Raw genomic sequence first — 22,937 nt, 5'->3', positions numbered from 1 at the left:
GAGAAGATGGCTTTTAGCTTTCATCTCAGCACTGACATCCAAGAATTTTCAGCGATGAGACTTCGCTTGTGTAACTACAAACCGCAAAGCAGCGTCTCTCTGAATTTCTGGTGTAATTGAAGGTCTTCTTGAGCAAAGGTACAAAGCAAGCCTAAAATACTGTGTGCTGGGAAGGTAGCATGCTAGTGGAAACAAGCTAACGTGTTTCCATGCTCTCACTGCTGCAGAAAAATATGCTGACACTGGAAAATATCTACAAAAGCTCTACAAGCAGGAAGATCGAAACCTTGAACAATACTTGACCCTAGGTGGTTTAACATGAGTGGGAAAAAAGGGAAAATGAGAGAAAAAGCCCAGAGAACTAGCTGAGTGAGTAAGTGAGCAAGGGAGGAGGCAGTAAGAGAATAGTAAATAAACTGACTTAGCACGAGCTGGGCTTCAGAAATCTGTGTAACATTACCTTTAACACGAACATAGACTCGTTCCCCAGCCTCAGCAGTCGATGGCCACTCTTCATCGTCACTGCTTTGCTGTTTCCTTCATCAGTTACTGTGGAAGTGTGTGTGTTTTGATCACAAATGACGATACACAAGTGAAAAAGGCTGCTCTTACTTAACTTTTTAACTTTTGTTTGTCATTCTTTTCTGGAAAATTTGGACACGCAGAAGGTATTAGTTTAAAACTTACTCTTTACTTTGGTAAAGATTAGGGACTTCTTAGTCGACTAAGTGGAAATAGGGACTATTTGGGGCCCCAGGCCAGTGGGGGCACTCCGAAGGCTCACAAACTACAAGCCACAGCATAAGCAATGTGCAAAGTTTGCAATGACAGTAGTGAGACCTAACAGGGTCCCACATGACCCAGTTCTGTTTAAATAAACCTACTGATAACTCAAAGAAAATGAAGTGAGTGGAAACAAAGAGGAAGCGGAGAAAAGCAGCACAGTGGCGAGTGGAGCAGCTAATAACCATTAAATATAATGTTAAATAGCCAAATGCTGCTAGTCTAGCTTCAGCTGTGTGGGAGAGACACTCGATTGAATAATTTAACTTCCATGAGCATCACAATGTTTCTTTTGATAATTTTGAACTTTAAGATTAGTTATTGTTATTTTTGTTGTTGGATTCAGATTATATGACATGAGTTGGAGAAGCCCCTTGAGAAATTTTCCTCAGGGCCCCAACATAATCCAGAATAATCACAGACAGCATCAGGGGTAATGTGGGGATTTTGCTGGACTGTGGTTGTGAAGACAGAGCTTAGCCAAAACGAGAAGCTTTTGATGTACCAGTACATCTACATTCTCACCCTCACCTGTGGTGGTGAGATAAGGGTAATGATTGAAAGAGTAAGGCTGTGAATACAAGTTGCCTAAATGAGTTTCCTCTGTGGGGTGTTTGAGCTCAGCCTCAGAGGAAGGGTTAGGAGCTTGGAGTAGAACCGCAGCTCCTCTGTGACATAAGAAGCCAACTTAGGCTTACCCAGTTGGGTAGAGAGCTGGGGGTACACCCACAAGAGAGATTCTATATCTCTCATTATATATTTTCCTCTTGCAGAGAGTGCCTTCCCTGAAGAGGAACTGGAATGTGTTTCTGGGTAGAAGAAAACCTGGAATATCTTGCTTATCCCTCTGCCCACAGGATTGAACTTTCTTTCTGATGCCTTCATCTGCACTGACTTTACAGCCTTACACTAACCTTGAACACTTTCAGGGACAAAAATCATTCAGTCAGCCCTCACTAGCAGCTTGTTAACATGCTCACAATAACTTCGACCTGTTTTACTTTGCCATGCTGCTATGGTAACATTAAAACAAAGCACAAAGTACAGCAGAGGCTGGTGGGATTGCAGTTAGCTTTCAGATACTTGAAAACAAACCTAGGAACACATATCTTGACCTGATGGTGTTAGAAGGAAACTCAGGGGAGAACCGCATTCTTCAATGTTTTGTAATTGATCTAACAGATCACTTCTGCCTTAACTCTTTACACCCTGAAAGGCTAGTAGGAGGAACCCTTGAAAATGTTTTCTGAACTCAGCAGTTTCTGTCATATTTCAGGCCTGCTTAGACACCTAAATTAAAGGATCTGCATCAGATGTTAGGGAAGGTGGTCTTTGCCTGTTCTTTGCAGCTATTCTACTGATCGTCAAAGCACGTCTTTATTGATACATACGAATTCGTCATTCCTCTGAGGACCATGAGTCCCTTTTCTAAAAAATGGATGAAAAGTGAAGAACAAGTAACCTGACATTGTGACATCTATTGTGCCATGTTGCTAATACCCATAAATGTTCCAAAGCAGTGCCACCAAATATGATTGCAGACTGAAATCACAATCTTCTTTTGATAGTTTTAGGTCAAAGTTTTACTGTATGCATGCCACTGGTACTACGCTGTAGCATTTTGTTTGATTGAGTCTTGTCTCTATCGTACATAGAGTTAAGACAATGAAACAAGCAGTTCATATTCTCTATTTACTGAACTGTGTAAACCTCATCTGATTCAACTTGTTCTACTTGGATGTTTTTGCTCCGAGCTCTGACGCATTCACTGTACATTAATAAGTTATTTACATCTGAGTGCCGCAACAAAAACATTAAAGACACCACTGATGCGTTATAATAATAAGAAGGTGGATTGGAAGCACCCCTCCGCTCACTCTCACACTGGTGACACAGCAGAGGATGGCATCACGGCGAACACGTTCATTAATGCCAGTTCAGTTGCGGCGCCAAGCGCTGTCAGAAGGTTTCGCTCAGAATCTGAGGGAGTGTTTTTGCCAGACAATATATATTCTCCCACAGATTTAGATTTCAAAACTGTTTTCAAACTTTTGACTCGGTAACAGACAGATCCCTCTGAGGTTAGCAGAAGAAAGAAAGCTTGTGTGAGAGGTTCAGTCTTCTGAGAACAGAGAGCTTTATACTGTGATTGATTTTAAAATAGGTAGAAGGTTGCTGGATCCAGTGCCTTAGAAAAGTCCCTCCTGGTATCACGAATCTGCTCTCACATCACTGTTATTTATACTTTTGAATGATCGCCTAGAAAGGCTCACGTTTCCTCGCTATCAAAGATTATTTGATATCAAAACGAGGATGCAGCGCTGAAGTAATGATGCATTACGCTGCGATGTTGTGCATTTTACTCTCTGGACTCGCCTGATTTGGAATTCTGTGCAGCTTTTCATCACAAAAAACACCATTTGAGTTTAGTCCATCTTCATCACATTAAGATGTTGCTCAGGTAAGCTCTATCCTGACACAGTGGCCTACTACAAATGCGCCTATAATCCTGCCTGCCAGAACCAATTTGCACACCTCATTAGACGGTGCCTGTGAAAATATGTTTGCCAACATCTTAAGACAATAATCTGGAATGATTTATGAGGCTAAAACAATGAGAATTAATCTATTGTTTACTATCGTTTGAAGTTAATGTATCAGAGTGGAAAACTAGAAAGAGATGAATAATGAGCGCCGTGAAAAGCTAAATTGTAATTTTACTAAATTAGTCAACACACTGAAGGTAAAGGCTATTCTGTGTTGAGGATAATAGCTTTAAAAAAGAAGAAAATGAAGTTAAATATGCCACTGAAACTACTTCCTGTATCCTATATTAAAGTCGTTTTTTCACATCCATCCAACTGCTTTATTTGTTTTTCCAGAGGTGGTGTTAATTTAAAAAAAAAAAAACGCTTATTAGAGATCTAAATTACAAAAGAAGACACTGATGTGTAAGCAGAGCTGAAACCACCATCAGCAACTCTCTGCCCATCAGCTGGCACCTTTGTCCCCCATCAGGACACTTTATATAACAAACAGTAAGTCAACTCTCAGCAGAGCGTTCCTCTCCTCCCTCCTTTCCCCTCCGTTGGTCTGAGGTGGGGTCAAAGGAGTCTAACGGGCAGAACTGCAGCATTGGCCGCAGAGCACAAAGCTAAAAGCCGCCCAGGAAAATGCACGTGTGCACCCAGCGTTGGGTAAGGTGCACTCAGTCACCCCTGAAATCGCCTCCCACGTGAAACCCGTATTTGATCGATGGGAAATGAACTGTTCTCGGAGAAACCGGGGGGAGACCACGAGAATGCATGATTCACGATTGCTTTTGGTTTGAAAACATACAAGATTGTCTCTGTGAGCATTTCCCTTCTGCTTGGATCTGTCGCTGTGATGACAGATTAAAGCTTACAGACAGTAATTATAGGAAATTCCCCCATCTTGTTTGAGAAGTACTCTGAGGAGGCAAGGAAACTTTTTCTTGTACTTTTTAACAAACAGAAGTAACAGTTACACCTTTTATTTATATTCTTTCTTTCTTTTTTAAAATTCAATCCCCTTTTTCATTTAGAAATATTTAAGTTTAATCTATTGATCATTCAAATAAAGATGAACTTATTTGAATGTAAATACTCTGCCTTATTACTTACTTTCTACTCCCATTGCATCTCTTGCTCTCTTTGCTGGGATAATTTACTTCCTATTTTGAAATCAAAGTCATCATGACCTGTTACTACATGTACTTTTCCTGCTATAAGACATGGTATACACAGAGTTCAGACTGAGCTCAAATGTGTAAAACCTGAAAGAAATTAACTTACAAATGATTAACAGTCATTTTAGACCATAGTAGCAGACCAGTCACAAGTATGATGAGTCCAGGAATACGAGGATTTCTCATACATCTGCCATTTAACAACAAAAGACTTCACGATTGTTTACTCAGTAATATGTTATTTTGCAGTGCTGTTTGCGTGGAACCCTTAATATCTCCAGTACTGAATTAATCAAATTAGCAGCATATTAATGAGCTACAAACAGGGATGATAAGATTAGAAAATTAGTTCTGGTGGATACAAAAACTGTGCTGTGAGGAAATTTGGCTGGCAGAGATTAAACCACAAACACCTAATAATGTGTATTTATGGAGATGCTGTATCAGGATCATCTTAGGAAATGCTTGAATAATCAAATGCAAGCTCTGAATAATTATCGCCTGAAGTTTAGCGGCAGCATTATTCCACATAAGCAATGGTTTAGTTTTTTTTTTGTTTTTTTTGTTAAGAGAGAAGAAAAAATCTATTTTTGCACTGCAGTCATCTGCAGTCCTGTGAGAAACTAAGTACACCCCATGATTCAAGAGCTTGTAGAACCACCTTTAGCCGCCATAATCTTTATCATTCTCTCACATGATTGAGGAAGAATTTTGATCCACTCGTCTTTACAGTGTTGCTTCAGTTTTAGGATCATTGTCCAGTCGTGTGACCCAATTTCAGCCAAGCTTTACTTGTTGAACTCACGCTTGACTGTAGAATACTTTGGTATACAGAGGAATTCATGGTCGACTCATTGACAGCAAGGTGCCCAGCTCCCGCAACTGCAAAATAAGCCCACATCATCACCCCACCACTGCTGTACTTAACAGCTAGTATGAGGTCAAGTATGGAAGTGTTTCCAAATGTTCCCACTTTGGTCTCGTCTGTCTAAAGGACATTGTTCCAGATGCATTTTTTCTGTGCCTTTTTTTTCAATGTGCTTTACAGAGGGACACTCAAATCTGGCGACCCTTTCAAACAAGCCACAGCTGTTCAGCCTTTTTCTAATGTACTTTTCCTTAACATTTAACATGCTAACTGAGGTCTGTAGACTCTGATGTAGCTCTGAGCTTTGCACGGTTTGATCTTGGGGTGAGTTTGCTGGGATGTCTTGAATGTTTCTCACCTTTAGAATAATGAAATTCAGATTGTCTGGAAATGGCTTTATAACCATTCCCAGATTGATGGGCACCAACAGTTGCTTCTCTCAGGTCATTATCAATGCGTTTCCTCTTTGGCATTGTGTTAACACACACCTTAAAGTGTGTTAACTGCACAATACCAGCACAATGCCAAGGTGAATGCTGCTTTTGCAGAAGTTCTACCACTTGCTGATAATCAGTAAATCAAGTGCATTCGATCTGATTAGCACCACCAGGTTGCTCTTTATCTTCTTAATCCCTGAAGCAGTGAGGGTGGAGAGAGTCAGGTGAAAACTTTAATTTTAACACAACTTAATACTCTTAATATCTATCTATCTATCTATCTATCTATCTATCTATCTATCTATCTATCTATCTATCTATCTATCTATCTATCTATCTATCTATCTGTCTATCTATCTATCTATCTATCTATCTATCTATCTATCTATCTATCTAGCTATCTATCAATCATTTGCTTATAAACTACAGTGTTTTAATTCACTCACATACAAATTAAAGGGATGGGTCCTGCAGAGCGCTGCAGCTGGACAGCAGGTTTTAGGTAGCGGAAAACAGAGTCACTGATGGAAAGTAGAAAGTAGAAAGGTGGAAACAAACACTCATCTGTTGACATCTTTTCTCATCACCTATTTAGAGACAATGAATAGAGAAATAGGCTAAAATGAAAGAGAAAGAAAGATAGAAGAGGCAAATTAAATATTAAAGAAAAAAGAGGGTCTATTTTTAGAAGCAAGTGGTGTTGGGGGGTGTTCTAGTTGTATTATTGATGCTGCTGTGCAAGTGGGGGCTCTCTGGTTCTCGCCTGAGAGAAGGCTGGCAGTGTGTGTGTGTGTGTCTGTGGGGAGTGGTCATTGCATTAAAAAGACAAAATGCGGCAATAAAAGAGAACAAAATCGTCCTTTGAAGCAAAACAGTCCAATATCACGTTTAAATCTGAACAGAGAGCTCACTAAAAACACTGAAAGCGTTAAGGAAGGAGGCTGAGAAGTTGGGGAAAAAATAGAGATTGCTGCAGTTATGTGAACTTCATTCCCTGCAGAGAAGAGCTGGTGTACAGAAATATTTGCCTGCACTTTCTGACACGATTTTAGTATTCCACACAGATGTGATGCTGGCTTCTCTCTGGCAGGGGTTCTGGGAGGGAGCCTTCATGTGGAGGCACTGATCCTGCTCTTTTTTTATGTACTAAAGACACACACACACACACACACACATAGATGTAGACACACTTATGAACAAGCTTGATACAGGAATACATGGTTTCAAAGCAAAGATGTTTGTGACGCTGCAAAGCACTGGTTAAAAATGCATCGACTTGGGACAGCATTTATTACCAAGTTGCTGATCAGTTTCATTTAAAAGCATTAAGGAGTGACTTAACTGTTTTTATTTTTTTATTTTTGCTTTATTTCTCAATCGCTCTCTGTGACTGTACAAAACATCAAACGTACTAACAGTGTGACTTCCTCAGATCAGACATTCTTTAGTTAAGGAGAAAAGCTTTTCTTGTGCGCAATGTGCCAGCTTTCAGTTTCACACACACACAAACACACACAGACTCTCAAAGAGGGAAATACATGGAGAGAGGAAGTGACCTTGATGTACAGAAAAATCAATACATCTTTACTTTCCTGGCCTCAGATTATCTGCTCCCACATTACATCACAGTAATATCCCGGTGCCTATACTGCATCCCGGATCAAGGCTGCACAGCTGCATACCTGTCATGTCTGGTGGACTTCACATACAGGTGGAAGCCTGAAGAGTAATCAAACGTGCGTAAGCGCGACGTGACCTGTCACGGGATCACACGGCACTGGATAAACTTTGAAGTATATCATCTGCTTTCAGTTTCTGACATACAGATTCTTGCTCTCTCGTGGACTGACGGTTCCTCGGGTCCAGCCTACGTGGACACGTTTGATCTATTTTTGTATCGACTCCACCTGCTGCACATACATAATACAATAAGGCTTCGGCCTCCCACTGACAATGTCCTGCAATCTAAACACTTCTGTCTTCATCTTGTATTTAAAAGTGTCCCCTGAGTCTTCTTGTAAACAAACAGAAGTCATGTTCACGTCGAGCCTCTTTTAAACCCGCTGTTTATCCAGATATGCTCAGTGAATATTCTTCTGGAGGAAAATGTAGCAAAGGTAGTTTTACATCATGCAGTGCTCCACATTTGCTCCCATTATAAAACGGGCTTGTTAAGTTACAGAAAAGTAGTGGCACCTTGTTTTAGATGCTTTAGGCTTTTTATTCTTTATTTACGATAATCTGTAGTGACAGATTCATACTGTAATACTTTCTTAGTGCTTTAGAGTATTGTACTGTCACCTGCCTGGTCACCACTATATATAACTTCAGCGGTCCTACAATATAATGTCTGTATTACTGTAATAAACAGCTGGATTCAATTTATTGTCTTCTATTTTAAACTATGATAAAATATCTTTTTTTCTGCATGCTACAAATGTTGTCATAGACAGCAATGCATAGTGTAACCAGCAGTTACACTATGCAGCTATTTTCATAAAGCATCATATACAGTACTACTGTAAGTTTTTAGGTGTGTGTGTCTTTCTGTGTATTGAAAAGTTATAAATTAATTCAGATAAAATTTTGTAGGGCTGTAGCATGCTGTCATGTTAAGAATCCATCAAGATTTGACTTACATCCACCAAGGTCATCAAGGTCAACCTAAGATTTATTGTGATTTGTTGAAAATTGACAAAAAACTTTGTAACTGAAAAAGCTGTGATTCTTACAAGTGTGGTGTGTATCGTGAACATATAGAAAGTATCATACAAAGATTTAAAATATCATAATATCATATCACATTTGACCTTTGACCTCTTCTTCAAGGTCAATAGTGTGATCTGAAGGTCAAAGTGATAAAAATGCCAAATGGGTCGATTAAAAAAGATCAAAGCTTGTCAGACAGAGTAGAACCTGTTGCCATGGGATACTTTTTGAAAATAGTTTATTAGTTTAATAATTTTATGATGACTTTTTATGTACATCCCAGAAACAGATTATAACCATTTAAATACATAACAATTTGAATTCCTGAATAATTGTATTTATTTTTTGGAAAATAAAATTCACTTATGGTCAAAAAACTTTTTTCCACTTAATATTTCTTGCTCAACATTTAACTGACTTTTACTGAACAATGCAATGAATGCTAAACATGTATTACAGCTAAATAAAAAAATAAATATCCTCTAAAATGGGCAAATAGCAAAAGTCTTTTCATTTGTTTTTACTGCACTACAAACTTGTTAAAGTTTAAAAAGAAAAAAGAAATTAAAATGAATATATACAAAATACAATACAATTCTATTAAAAGTAAACACTGCCCAGAGACTGAGCTGCATCGGTGCAAGTAAATAATACAGTTTTTCTCAGTCGCTTTGGTGCGTTTCTCAGAACACCATCAACATTTGCACAGCAGTTAGTGCATTTCCCAAAACAATTAGTGCAAACTGCAAAACCTAGTGGATAGCCTGCAAAAGCACGTCACATGCACAGAATTGATTATCCATACCGCAAAAGCAAGTATCCATGTCAATGAAACTGCCAGTGCCATCAAAATGAAAAGTCTTGGCACCATCGGTATGAACAAGATAGTCAAAAGGCATTGTCATGTTTCCACTATGACAGTTTATAATTTCAGTGTTTCCCATTGCAAAAACAATTGGTGACACCTGAAAATGCTGACGACAGCACTATGGCCTACCTGTACAGCCATCTGAAATGTGCAGTGAAGTCACTGTAGATGTTATGGGAGTCTTGGGAGTAACTGAGACACTGAATACGTACGTTTCACATTTCCATTGTGTAGAAGTGTTTGTAATCCTACAGAATTGTGCAAAAGAAAAATATGCTACAGTCACTTGTTCACTGTAGAATACATGTAAACATAAAATCACCCATTTGGTAGAGCTGTGCACTAATGTGAACAATAAACAGCACATGTAACAGTACAGTAAATCATTCTGGCACATCCAGACGTTCCTGTCTGTCTGGCCACATATTTTCATCTACATCACAACAGATGTTATCCCTCGCAATGCAGCGAGGAAAGTATCTCCTGGAGTGGCGAATCCATCCTCTGCAGGACTCTGCTGTGATGTCATCACAAGCTTTTGTAGATTCAGTATGCACCTCATGCCAATCCTGTCTGTTGGTTTACATTATATATATACTTGTAGAGTAGGGGATACTGTAACGCGATTCACCTATGACTGGGTAGAAGAGGCTTTTCATTGGTTGCAAGTAAGAGTAACACACACCAATTTTCATTAGTGTGAGATAAGGTTCACCTGAGAAAAGTAATTTATGGAGATTTTCATGGAAACTCCTTAAAAAGTAGGGTTTTCAAAATGGGTGTACAAATTGTTTGACAAGATGTTCAACAATTTTGAGTGCACTGACACAAGCAATGAAATGAAGACTATTAGTTGTATGGACAATGACTATTCAGCCGGTACAAGTATAAATAATTGTGACATTCATGATAGAAGCAAGGAGATAGTGATGAATAGCAAGTCAAAAGTGACCATTCTTTAGATATTTGTACTTACTCAACTGCTTCATGTCCAAAGGCATTTGCCTTTGGACGAAATGAACATGAAACCGCCACAAGGTTGTGCCAAAACGACTACATGTTGTGGAGGTTGAACTAACTATTGTGCAAAGTTTAATTCTGTTGTGAGAAATGCACCAAAGCAACTGAGAAAAACTGTAACTAAAGCAGTCTTTGAGTGCTTCTTGTTTATAATTATCATTATTATTACTCCTATTATTACTTTTACTTTCAGCATTTAGTCTGTATTTGAAACAGCATCAAAATTTCACAGAATCTGCAAGTTTTTGTAATTTGTCATTTCTCTTGATTAACAGGCTGGAATCAATCGTCCTTCTACTAACACAGCGTGGGCGCGCTTGAATCTTAATAAGATGGCGAAGCACAACTTTGTCTTGAGTTGCCTTAACTTTTTTTCTTTTTCTTTTCCTTTTGGCTAGGCGTGATCCAGCATGATGTCTTCAGTCCCTCCTGCAGAGAAAAGGTGCCAGACAGAGGCCTTGAACAAGTCAGTCACTCTCCCTTTGTGTTGCTCGGCGAGAGTACATCCCTTCATTAGACTGCATCTCCTGACAGCGCTTCATGCTTCCACGGCTTCTTTGACAGCCGAGTGGTGCACAAACATGAGGCTCCCACCTACACAGTGCTCGTGCCCGCCCGCCTGGCTGGTCCGTGCCACAGAAACGTGCCGTGAACATATGGACTCGTGTGGAAACCAAGTAAATAATGACTAAAGCTGAGCAGAGAAGTGTGCACCGCACCAGTGAGTGATATGACTTTATATCACACTTGCATGCAATTTCTACATTATGCCTAATCTTTTCTTACAACCCTCACTTTGGACGCCAAATAGAAACCTGCCTGTTGTGTTACTGATGATATACAAGCAGAAAGTTGGCTCTGAAGAGGGTTCGCACTTTGATTTAAGCTGCATTTAATAGTAATGATAATAATTCACGGTTGCGGTTTAGCGGGCATCATTTTTCACATCGCTGTAAAATGATCACACTCATGCAGGAATGGAACAGGAGGCATTTCATGTAAAGCAATAAAGGTGAGCAACATAGTGTCTGTGGAGTCTGCAGTCAGCCTCCAGCTGCACTGAAGGGATCCGAGGTGAGATTGAAATCCACTCCACAAGGCCATTTGTGATGTGGATGTAAGAATGTGTGATGCCTAATTCATAATGTAGAATGCCTTCAGGACCTGAAGGAATACTGTGCCTCTTGCATTCATCCCAAAACAATATTCAAATTCAATAGAGATGGCAATGAGAAGACAAAGAGGGAGAGTGTTTTGAGTAACTGATGGGTAAGAGGAATTCTCTAAAGGTCTCAAGTAAAGCATCCTTGTGGAAACTAAAGTGGCCATGCTGTAGGTGTGAATGTCTACATGAATTGCTGTCTGTCTCTCTGTGTTAGCCCTGCAATAGACTAGCAACTATGATAGCTAGGATTACCCTCCCACAGTTTAGAAAATAAAGGTTGGAAACTCTTAGAGCAAATACTACTACAAAGCTAATGCATATGTGTCATTAAGCTGCACACAAACAGCTCTGCTCATCAAAGTATCCAAATCCTCAGGCCCAGGCTTAAATAACCACTGATAAATGGTCTGTATTTGTATAGCGCTTTACTAGTCCCTTAGGACCCCAAAGCGCTTTACACATCCAGTCATCCACCCATTCACACACTGGTGATGGCAAGCTACATTGTAGCCACAGCCATCCTGGGGCGCGCTGACAGAGGCGAGGCTGCCGGACACTGGCGCCACCGGGCCCTCTGACCACCACCAGTAGACAACGGGTGAAGTATCTTGCCCAAGGGTACAATGACCGAGACTGTCTGAGCCGGGGCTCGAACCGGCAACCTTCCAATTACAAGGCGAACTCCCAACTCTTGAGCCACAATCGCCCTATAACATCACTATGACATCATAACAGAGCCAGAGATGACCTAATGCACCTCTTATGACATTCAGTATAGCCTCCATGTCCACGAAAATCAAATAGACCAACTGTTTGAGCATAATCTTGGTTAATTGAACTGCACAGTATTGTAAAACAGAGTATGATGCATGACTAAGAAGCAATTTACTTAAAAATATATGTTAAAATAACTGATTTTTTTAAGCTGGTAATATTAATCAGTTCATTGGCTGTGGTTGAAGCAGATGAGAAAAAAAACCACTGCAGGAAACACAGATTGAAGCACACAGTCAGTGTAGAGGAAGAAGAAAAACCAATAATGTCATCATAATAACTGATAATCTATAAAATCTAAACATGCCCGTGACAGCAAAGACACTCGGTGGTGGTATGATTGCATTACGAAAAAAAGCAGTTTGCTTTTGTTTTCATACACAAACAGCAGCTCATAAAGCTTTCTGTTCATATTCCAGCGCCTCACAGTTTGCATGCATTTGACAGCAGATGAGATCAGAAGAATTAAATGATGAATGACTTGACTTGTAAAATTAAAAAAAAAAAAAAGAAATACTGATAATTCATAACAGTAATTTTCGGCATTCTGTATCAAATCACCGCGTACTCCGAGCACTCGGAAGGAGAAAAAAAAACACTTCCACACACACTGCAATATATTTCCTCATCTTCTTGAGCAGAAGCAGAATACTGCCACGTTGCGCAGATAATGATCCCGATGTCAGATGATGCATTGTATCAATTTCAGATGGCTGCTCGGCTCGTGCAGAAGGAACGAACAATTAAATCACAACCTTTAATAAAACATAAGGAAAGCAATACAGTATGAAAAAACTCCATCTGCCCACCATAAGGGAAATAATCCCACCAACACCATCACCAAAAAAAGTGATGAGAAGTTATAAGTAAAATGTCGTTACTTTAATTAGACTCTGTGGGCTTTTTTTTTTGGGACTTTGTGCTGTCTGACATTTTCCTTGTTCAAACCAGCAACTGCATACTAAAGTTCCAGTGACCCCAAAATGGACTGTTTTCCTCCTCTGGAGTAGTGAGGATGGCTGTGGCCTGCTGCACAAAGAGGCGGCTTAATTAGGCTTTTGTTCATAGAAATGATGAAATACCTTCCAGTAATTATCAGACGCAGTGGCAGTAGTGGTCACGCTAAAATGGGAAAACAGCAGAATGCGCTAACCTGCCGCTTCTTCAGGCATACAGTAAATATCTTCCCACTCTAGGTGTTCAAATGTTTCTCTAATTGGTGCGATTCAAACAGCAAGGGTTCAGCTTTAATGAAGCAGAGTGACGAGGTGATAAAGCTCTGCAATGTTAGCGTTACTTTGCTACATTAATGGGTGTGTATCTGTATAATAATCACACACATACCTGTAAGCATGTGCGTGTTGATAAAAATACACACCTCCTCTGGCCCCGGGGCCCCCTGCATTGGCTTCAGGAAGTGTTAATTACAAAAGTTTGCAAAAAGTGTGCATGTTTGCTGATATAGCCACCTACCACTCGTGTTACTGAAATGCATTTTTATTGGATCAAACTTTGCAGATGTCTGCATTATAGGCCTGACTTTTGTTTTGTTTTTAACTCTAATTTAAAGTTTTGAGGGCAGAAGTTGAGTTTCCACACCAAGTGTTCTTACTCATAGATGCCAAGGTTGATCTTTTTGACCTTACAACTGTTATTACTAACTTACAGCAGAAATTAGAAAATGTATTGGTAAGATATTCTTAGATAAATACACAAAAGACCTTTGCCTCCAAAAATATTATTTAAATCAAGAACAGTCAAGCCGTGCGTGCATGAAGATGCAGGCGTCGCTTTAATCCAAATAACATTTTTAATGCTAGAATACAATTATGGTTGTTAATCTTGAATTTTTAGCGATTAAATGTTATGCTTGATTAATTTCTGACTTCTCAAAGACGGCCAGTGTGCTCAAATTTGGGCATAAAAATATTTGTGGCACAATTTAAAGAGAAAATAAACAGGTTTACCCACAGTATAAGAGTTACTACAAGAAGACTTGCAGTAACTTTTTCTGCTAAGTTTATTAATAATTGAAACCATTATATACAAACTTTGTAGTCTGATATGTTACAGTTTTTGTTTCATTTGTTCAAAGGTATTTTGCTGCTTTCATATCAGTTCTAACAAACTGAAGTTAGACCCTCAGCATTATACAATGTCAGCAGACAAACCGAAACCAAAAAGATCATCACAGCACTGTAGCAGAACGTAGGAAAGAGATCAGGGAGAAAAACCATATTGCACATTGACAGCATGTGCAATTACAAGTATTGATCCCCAGTACTGGAGAATGCATTTCCTCTGTGCCTGAATCTATTAGAAGGAGAAGCTGTTCACCAGAACAGGTGGACAGAGGCCTGGCAGCACAACCCTGACAGAGCTGCAGTGATACCGAACAGGACTGTGATAAGAGCGACTGGCAGCTGCTTGTGTGAGATTAGCATCTCCGGAGTCACAGATTGTCACCTCTCGCACAACGACTTGAACAACAAATAAACATTTATCCAAACCATCATATTATTTCACGCACAGCACAGCTAAGTACATTACTAATTCAACAGCTGATGCAGCAGTCACAGCACAGCAGAAATGTTTACAGGCTGAACTTGTGACACGCGGTGGAAAATGTTAACCTGAGAGACTGGAAATTCTTCAAAACAACAGTCTGCTTCAAGTGTCTTCTTCGGGTTTCACATGACTGGAGGGAGGAGAAGTGGCGGGAGTAGTAGGTGAAGGGAAGAGGTGCAGCGTGTTTCTGAGGAGCTACAGAAGGCTTTTCTACTTTAAGCATATGGCTCCGAGACTTGTTTATGTGGGAAGCCCTGAATAATGAATTTATAATGAGAGCTAGACTTTGGACGTTTTGCAGCGCTCTCTTTTCCCCACAGGGTAGATGATGTCTAGGTTTTTCTGCCTGATTATGTGGGATAAAATCAATCGAAATAATAAAAACACAGTTTCCCTTCTTTGTCTATTCGGCTCATTAACAAGCACATTTCGGCAATGGCTACAGCTCTGGCAAATCACTTTATTGGAAGGCGATACTGATAATGAATAGACTTTGTAAAAAAAAAAAAAAAAAAATTGCACTGTGTCCATTGTCAGTAATGACATAACCAGCACAGATTTACCAGATGGCTGATATAGAAGAGACAAAAAGTTGTTTACTCACATCTCTGGCGGTGCCAGTAAAGATGCCCTGGCAGGGCCAGAGAGCGTGGCTTCATGTTGCACAACATGTATCAAAGTTTTGGGGGTTTTATCTGTTTATATTTCAGCCAAGGACCATTTCTCCGACCCTGCGATAGGCCTGGTGCTTTCCACATTCTCTGCTTGGTGTACTGTGAATGCTCTGGTTGCGTTGCTGCAAGAAAATTCCACAAAAAGGTTTGATGAATTCTGCTTGGTCTCTCACAAAATATAATGGCTTTGACCACTGACCTGGATTTTCCTCTGTAACTTTGTTCATCCCGTCCCTGAAAACCTCCAGATAAGCGGCCTTCCAGTTGCAACTCTACCCGGACAGTTACATCACCTTAACATCTTTTATAACAACTTTCATTCCAAACTAAAATGCTGAAAAGAAACCATTTTCACTGGTTTCATCTTTATTTTTCATAATATCAAAGAGCGTCTATCAGTGATGGATTAACATCGGAAAGTAAAATCACTAAACCTCTCTGCCCTTTCATTCCACTTAAAGTAGACGTTGCTGCATCACTTAAATGGGCTGTAATCCACAGAGAGAAGACGTTCAGGGGACAGTAAGTAAACAATACATACGTAAATCCTGATAACGCTCGGTTATGTCACATATTATGACACAGAAGCACAGTGATGTGACAGGTGACGAGTGAGGCATGCAAAGAAAGCCATAAAGTACTGTGCAAAAGTCTTGAGCCTGAATTCATTTCTTTATATTTCACTTCAAAGAAGTCAGACTTTATCTTGAGTGGTAGTTCTCCAGGTTTCCTGAAAGTCTTTCAGTGTTTTCGTTTCGACAAAATTTAAGGGAAACTGGACAAGTGCTGGAAAAATAAATAAAGGATACGCCTGAAAAAAAGAATGTCTATAGCAGGTGGTAGATGACCAATATCAAAAAGTCATGTCCTGAAGAAAAAGGGAAAAATCCAGCGAAGACTTGATGCAGGACCTACGAGAATTCAGCTGGACCATCGGTGGATCCATCAACGGTTTGCTGAAGCCTCATCAGAAATGATCTCTGTGGAAGAGTGCCTGTCAAGGAGACATTCTTAAGGAAGGGAAGCAGGTGGCTGAGGTATGCCAAATTACACAAGAACTGGACCGAAAATCAGTGACAACATGTCTTCTAGAGTGATGAATCCAAGTTTGAAATTCTTTGTTCAAATTGTCAGCAATAAGCTTAAACGAAGGTGGAGGCTCTGGTATGGTTTGGGGCTGCAAATGAGCCAGGGGTTTGGGGGATTGTGTCAAAACTGATGGAATTGTGAATTCAGAAAAGTACCAACAGACTTTTATCCATCATGCATTACCATCTGGAAGGGGTCTGAACTTGGCTACATTATCAGCCATGGATTGGCCTCCCAGGACCCTGGGTCACAACATGAAGCAGCGTGGGACCCAGACAGACAGAGAACAGAACAAAAAGGCAGTCAACATCCAAAGAAGAGCTTTGAATGTCCTTCAAGAAGCCTGGAGAACTATTCCTGAAGACTACTTAAAGAAATGACAAGAAAACTGCCTAAGAGAGTTCAGACTGTGCTGAAGCATAAAGGCTGTAATACCAAATGTTAACTTTCAAGCTCATTATAATTGTACAAACTCTGTTTTTGCATTGTGTATTGTTGCCCAGGTTTCATTAAATCACTGCACCCACTTCCTGAAATATAAAGTCATGAGGTGTGGTTCAAGACTTTTGCACAGCAGTGAATATTCTAACAGGACATTTTTATTTGACTACTTGCTTGTAATCCAATAATAAAACTAACACCACAGTTATATAGCAAATGAATCATCCAGTGTTAATTCCTGACCTAAAAAAGCACCTGCAACTACAACCCAGAGACTCGCTATAGATGAGAGTAATTATGGCATGACCTATTTAACCACCTCTGTCAAATATCCTTCTGTCACATGGAGTCCTGTCTCTCCTGCCTATGTTCATTTTTTTTCCAAAGATCAAATTTGATTTGAAAGACAATATGTTCTCGTAACTGAATTGCAGTATTTTCATTTTATTTTAATCACCAACCGAATAAAAAGATAGTGAGAAACGGGAGGGAAAAATGCCCTTCCTGAATAATAGATCGGCTAAATTGCTGGGGGACAGATTATCATTTTAGAAACTGAATTATTGAGATAATTATTGCGCAGAGCAGACCACTGACTGCACGAGCGGGTCATTGGGGATAAATAAGGTGTGTGTGTGTGTGTGTGTGTGTGTGTGTGTGTGTGTGTGAGAGAGAGAGAGAGAGAGAGAGAGAGAGAGGTATGGCCTTTGAGTTTGTTGGGGAAGAGTGCTTTTCACGTTGAATTCTCACAGATCACCATCATATAGACGTGTATGATCCAGATGACAGAGGGAGAAACGGGCTGAAAAGAAAACATGGAACACGCTCTCCACGTTCAAACGAACTAAACGCGCACACGAGCCGCTCTCTTTGCTCTTGCTGATACTGTGATGTGGTGGGAGCTGTCCCCGGTGCTGAATCTGTGGGAGACACACACACACACTTTCTCTCTCTCAGCCACAAATTGCTGCAACTTTCTGATCCCGCAGCATATGTGTGTGTGAGTGTGTGTGAGTTTCTAGGTGTACCCTAAACAAAACAAAACACAGCTGGCTCTGCTGGCACCCCGCCATGCAAAGCAACCCCCCCAACTCCCAAACCACTACCATCTACAAATCAGCGTTTTCCAGATGAATATCTCACGGGAAGAAATGACAAACAGCCAAAGCCATGAAAGATTTAACACGTGGGAGTCCGCGAGCGAAATGGGTTTCATCTCTTGAATGTGACGCGGATTCCGAAACCTTTTAAACGGGGGCAGCGCGATCCCCCCCTTCCCCCTCCCTTCCCACCGGTTGTGATGCAGTGAGAGCGGCTCTGCGCAGAACCGGGCACGCTGTATAAAAACCTGCCGCACTTGCAGAGACGGAGTGCAACAACAAGGGGGACACTGGCGAAAGTCACTGCGGCTCATAAAGCACAGAATTAAAGACGATAATAAATAAAAAGTGAAGCCCGGCACAGACGGCGACATGCGGGCCGCACAGAGAGGAATCTGCTGGAAACTTTTTCTATTTTCCTGCGTCTTCTTGGAGAGCTCGTCTCAAGACTTTGGCGGACAGACGCAGTTCATTTGCACGTCCGTACCCAAGGATATGGACATATGCTCGGCCACCTTGCAGAACAGTGTGCCGGGAGAGGACCTGAAGACCACGGTTATGCAGCTGCGGGAGACGGTTTTACAGCAGAAGGAGACGATCATGAACCAAAAAGAGACTATCAGAGAGCTCACCTCGAAGTTGGCTCGGTGTGAGAGCCAGAGCGGCGCAGACCTCGGGGACGCGCGGCCCGGGGGCAGGAGGAAAGAAGCGGGGACCAAAAACACGATGGGGGACGTGTCCAGAGGCCCCGCGGACACTTTGACGCAACTATCACAGACTTTACAGTCGCTGAAGCAGAGATTAGAGAATCTGGAGGTAGGGCTGCAGTTTCCGGGGAGAATATAAACACTTTTGCGCACAGCTCGTTCTGCGACAAATAAGATGGAAAACATACAAAAATTATAATAAAACAATAGGTTAACAAGTCTAGATTCTTAAAATTAATTCGCAATGTGAACATAAGATGAAAAAAAAAAATTCTTTATGTAGGTTAAATTGCTCGTCCAAGTTTACGGCAGTGACCCTCCAAAATAAAATATAATCTGGAATCTGAACCTTTTTCACCTAAATGCGTACTTTTTACCCCCTGACAGCAATTCAGCAGAAGCAACAACTCGGTGCAGGCAAACAGCCTGAAAGACCTGCTCCAAAGTAAAATCGACGACTTGGAGAAGCAGGTGTTGTCCCGAGTGAACAGCATCGAAGAGGGCAAACCCGGACTCCGGAATGAGACCGAGCAGCGTGGGAGAGTGGAGTCCACACTCACATCGCTACACCAGAGGATCACCGACCTGGAGAAAGGTAAGCGGAAGGAGTTGGTGGGGGATTAGTTGTAAGCAATATGGGCTGGGGACTGTAACGATCAAGCAATCATGAGAAAATGGATTTAAAAAAATGAAAAGTAAAGAGGGGGAAAAAAATCCAATCTAGGATCGTGGGCTACATTATTATATATCCGATTTAATGTTGCGCACAAAGCCGGTGGGGCAGCGTATATCCCGCAGTTTTCAACTCCCACTCTGGCCAGATTAGACCATTTCAAACATGCAATAAGTGACCTGCCACCGCCATTTGCTCCAAGAGACACACGAGAATTTACAACATCCGCTCACTCGCTCTCTTTCGCTCTTTTTCTTTTTCTTTCTTCCTTTTTTTGGGGAAAAACCCTCTACGGCGATTTCTTTTACATATAGTCAATGAGGTGCGGGCAAATATGAAAAGAAGAGATGGCCGTTAACAGCGTTACCACTCCTGTGATGGATTTAGCACGCGAGATTAAAACAAATCTGGCGCGTCACCATTGTGGATTTGTTGTGTAACGTATAATTCCCATGAAATATCCCCAGGATGTGAGCGCTGGGAATGATATATCTGTGGGGGGTAGAACACGTCCTCTAAAACGAGTTCAAGCCTGTTTTTCTGTTTCTTCTACCACAGGTCAGAGAGAAAACAGGCCGCTGGATAAATTTCAGCTCACGTTCCCACTGAGGACCAACTACATGTACGCAAAAGTGAAAACGAGTTTGCCAGAGATGTATGCCCTCACCGTGTGCATGTGGCTCAAGTCCAACGCCTCCCCGGGAGTGGGCACACCTTTCTCCTACGCAGTTCCTGGACAGGCCAACGAGCTGGTTCTCATAGAGTGGGGGAACAATCCAATGGAGATTCTAATAAATGACAAGGTACGAGAAAAACGCAGGAAAAATCGAATCACACTCGATTTTTTTACACTGTAAGACATTCTCGTTTCCACTGTAGGTCTGATAATTCCTGCATTTGAACTTCTTAAAGGTAGCAAAGCTGCCATTTCTCATCAACGACGGAAAGTGGCACCATATCTGCGTGACTTGGACAACTCGTGATGGTGTTTGGGAGGCTTTTCAAGATGGTGTCAAGAGGGGGAGTGGAGAAAACCTGGCTCCATATCATCCCATCAAATCTCAGGGCCTGCTGATCCTTGGCCAAGAGCAGGTAAGCAGTAAGCACAGCCTGGTTTTAATGCTCCACACCTGCCAGTCAAAAGAAGCACCTTTTTTAAAAATGTTATTTCTCATGATGTAGTAACACACAACATATCATGCATTATAGTATTTTATGTTATATTACAACAAAATGTAAGCAAATGGATAATTTGTATTCATTGAGCCTTAAAAAATGTAATACTTTAAGTTTTATAAGGTTAGATATAAGGTTAGAGCTCATCAAAAAATCCCACTGGATTGGCAAATAAACATCCAAATAGTTAAAGAGATTGTGGTTTCTCTTCACGAAGCAGGCTCATCATCCTTTATTAAATCAAACTGTGTTTGCCACAGGACACGCTTGGAGGAGGATTCGATGCCACACAAGCTTTTGTAGGAGACCTGGCAAATTTTCACATCTGGGATCGTAAACTGTCCGTGGGAGAAATTTACAATCTAGCGACATGCAGCAGCAAAGCACAAGTGGGCAACGTTTTTGCATGGATGGAGACCAGCCTCGATATTTATGGAGGTGCTTCGAAGTGGACATTCGAAGCCTGTCGCCAGCTCAACTGAACTGAACTGCAGGGAAGAGAATCTCCGTGGTTTTTGCTAAAACCAGTGTTGTCACGGCCTCGGTAAACTCATTCAAAAGGTCAGCCAATCTGAGGAGATTGTGTCAGTGAATAGCATCTGGGTTGTCATAGATATTTGAAAACATCACTTGTGGGCAGTTTGATAGATATTTTACCAGATTCTCACATGGGATGGGCCACTGAAAAATAAAAGGGGGGCGCTCCGGCACCCTGTGGTGCTTGAATGCGTATCCGGGAGGAGTAGGTGATGCCATTCCAGTGAGCAGAGGTCGCCCTCAGAGACCAAAATGACAGGCCAGCATCAAAAATACAGTAAGAGGTCATGTAGTTTTTAGAGAACAGATGTCACACTAGTCAACAAAATGACTGAGTCCTTCATATGTCTTTTTTCTGTCTCGACTGCCAGGGATTTTCACTGTGAAAAAAGGCCAGGTGGACTTCTTTGTTTTTTGAAAGGATTGTGTTCTTCGAGAGGTTACGAACTAGACAACATTGTTTCTCTGTCACTCTTCTTTCTCTAACCACCACCTGCTTGACGTGATTTTTGTCTGAAGAATGATGTATATTTATTGCCAACGTTTGAGCCTGAGTGCCTTGGGCTGTTGAAAAATATCTCAGCACATCCATGATCATTTGCAGAGTGTTTGTGTGTTTGTATTTATTTTCGTGTAAATTATTTTCCAAGGGGGAGTTTCCTGTGACGCTTTAAATTGAGGAAGGGTCAGATTGCTTATGGTAAAATGCAAATCACTGATGCCAATGGCACATTTTACAGATGCTTGTACTTCAGTCGTAATGTTTCCTGTACAGTAACAGCATGTCTTAACTTCTGTAATGCTGCGTCAGCATCTATGATCTCTGCTTTTACTATTCTACCTTTGGGTTGAGGTTTTATACTGTATTGTTATATGCTTAAAGCATGGCAACACTGACAGATGAAAAAAAAGTTCTAGTTTTTGTAATAAATTGTGATACTTGAATCAAATACAGGTGTACATATATAATTATTTTTACACAAAAGACATAAAAAGTGAATTTTGAAACATTCAATTAAATATTATCTATATATGCCACAAAGTCACAACAACAGTCACCCTGAGGTGCTTTATAGACTCTAAAATAATACAGAGAAATCTAATGACCCCCTACGAGGAAGCACTTGGCGACAGTGGAAAGGAAAAACTCCCTTTTAAGAGGAAGAAAGCTCCGGCAAAACCAGGCTCAGGGAGTGGCAGCCATGAGCACAAAACAACAAAAGCATAGCATTTTTCATGTTTAAGAGTCTACAACTTCTAAAAAGATAAAACCTTAATAAACATGACAGACATTAAATGTTGCATATATGTTGTATGTGCCATGTAAGTTTGGCAAATGGCCCATTAACTTTGAACTGAATGTTTTGTTTTAAAGCTATATTCCTAGCTACGTGCAAAAGATTGCAAACATAGAATTGTTAACAGATTTTACACAACATAAATAACTCTGAACATTATTTTATTCATTGCTTAGTTATGAATTGGCCAACTGAGGTAAAACATACAGAGAAAAGCTAAATCCAAAAGTCTAGTTTTTTATTTTGGCCCATCAGGAGGCCAGATATACTCAGTTTACAGTTTAAGCAAAAAAACCTCATAATTTATAAGGTGAAAAAAATTATGATTATTAATGGATTAT

General features: G+C 40.6%; 1 protein-coding gene across 1 annotated transcript; it reads left to right on the top strand.

Moving 5' to 3' along the window:
- The first annotated feature begins 18,452 nt into the window (after positions 1-18,452).
- Positions 18,453-22,248, top strand: nptx1l (neuronal pentraxin 1 like). The gene is made up of 5 exons (XM_003453994.5): positions 18,453-19,021; positions 19,300-19,507; positions 20,144-20,388; positions 20,498-20,677; positions 21,022-22,248. The coding sequence occupies exons 1-5, from the start codon at positions 18,578-18,580 to the stop codon at positions 21,241-21,243; spliced, it is 1,299 nt and encodes a 432-aa protein (XP_003454042.1). The 5' UTR covers positions 18,453-18,577; the 3' UTR covers positions 21,244-22,248.
- Positions 22,249-22,937: the final 689 nt, after the last annotated feature.

Source organism: Oreochromis niloticus, linkage group LG4, assembly GCF_001858045.2.
Source record: "Oreochromis niloticus isolate F11D_XX linkage group LG4, O_niloticus_UMD_NMBU, whole genome shotgun sequence".
NCBI classification, from domain to species: domain Eukaryota; kingdom Metazoa; phylum Chordata; class Actinopteri; order Cichliformes; family Cichlidae; genus Oreochromis; species Oreochromis niloticus.
Note: the sequence above shows the minus strand (reverse complement) of the source record. Positions and strands in the feature narration are given on the sequence as shown.

Excerpts from the sequence above, each read along its gene's own strand:
- nptx1l (XM_003453994.5), top strand. The coding sequence starts at position 18,578 with ATGCGGGCCGCACAGAGAGGAATCTGCTGGAAACTTTTTCTATTTTCC. Across the intron at positions 19,022-19,299 it reads AGAGATTAGAGAATCTGGAG|CAATTCAGCAGAAGCAACAA; the intron begins GTAGGGCTGCAG and ends ACCCCCTGACAG. Across the intron at positions 20,678-21,021 it reads TGATCCTTGGCCAAGAGCAG|GACACGCTTGGAGGAGGATT; the intron begins GTAAGCAGTAAG and ends TGTTTGCCACAG.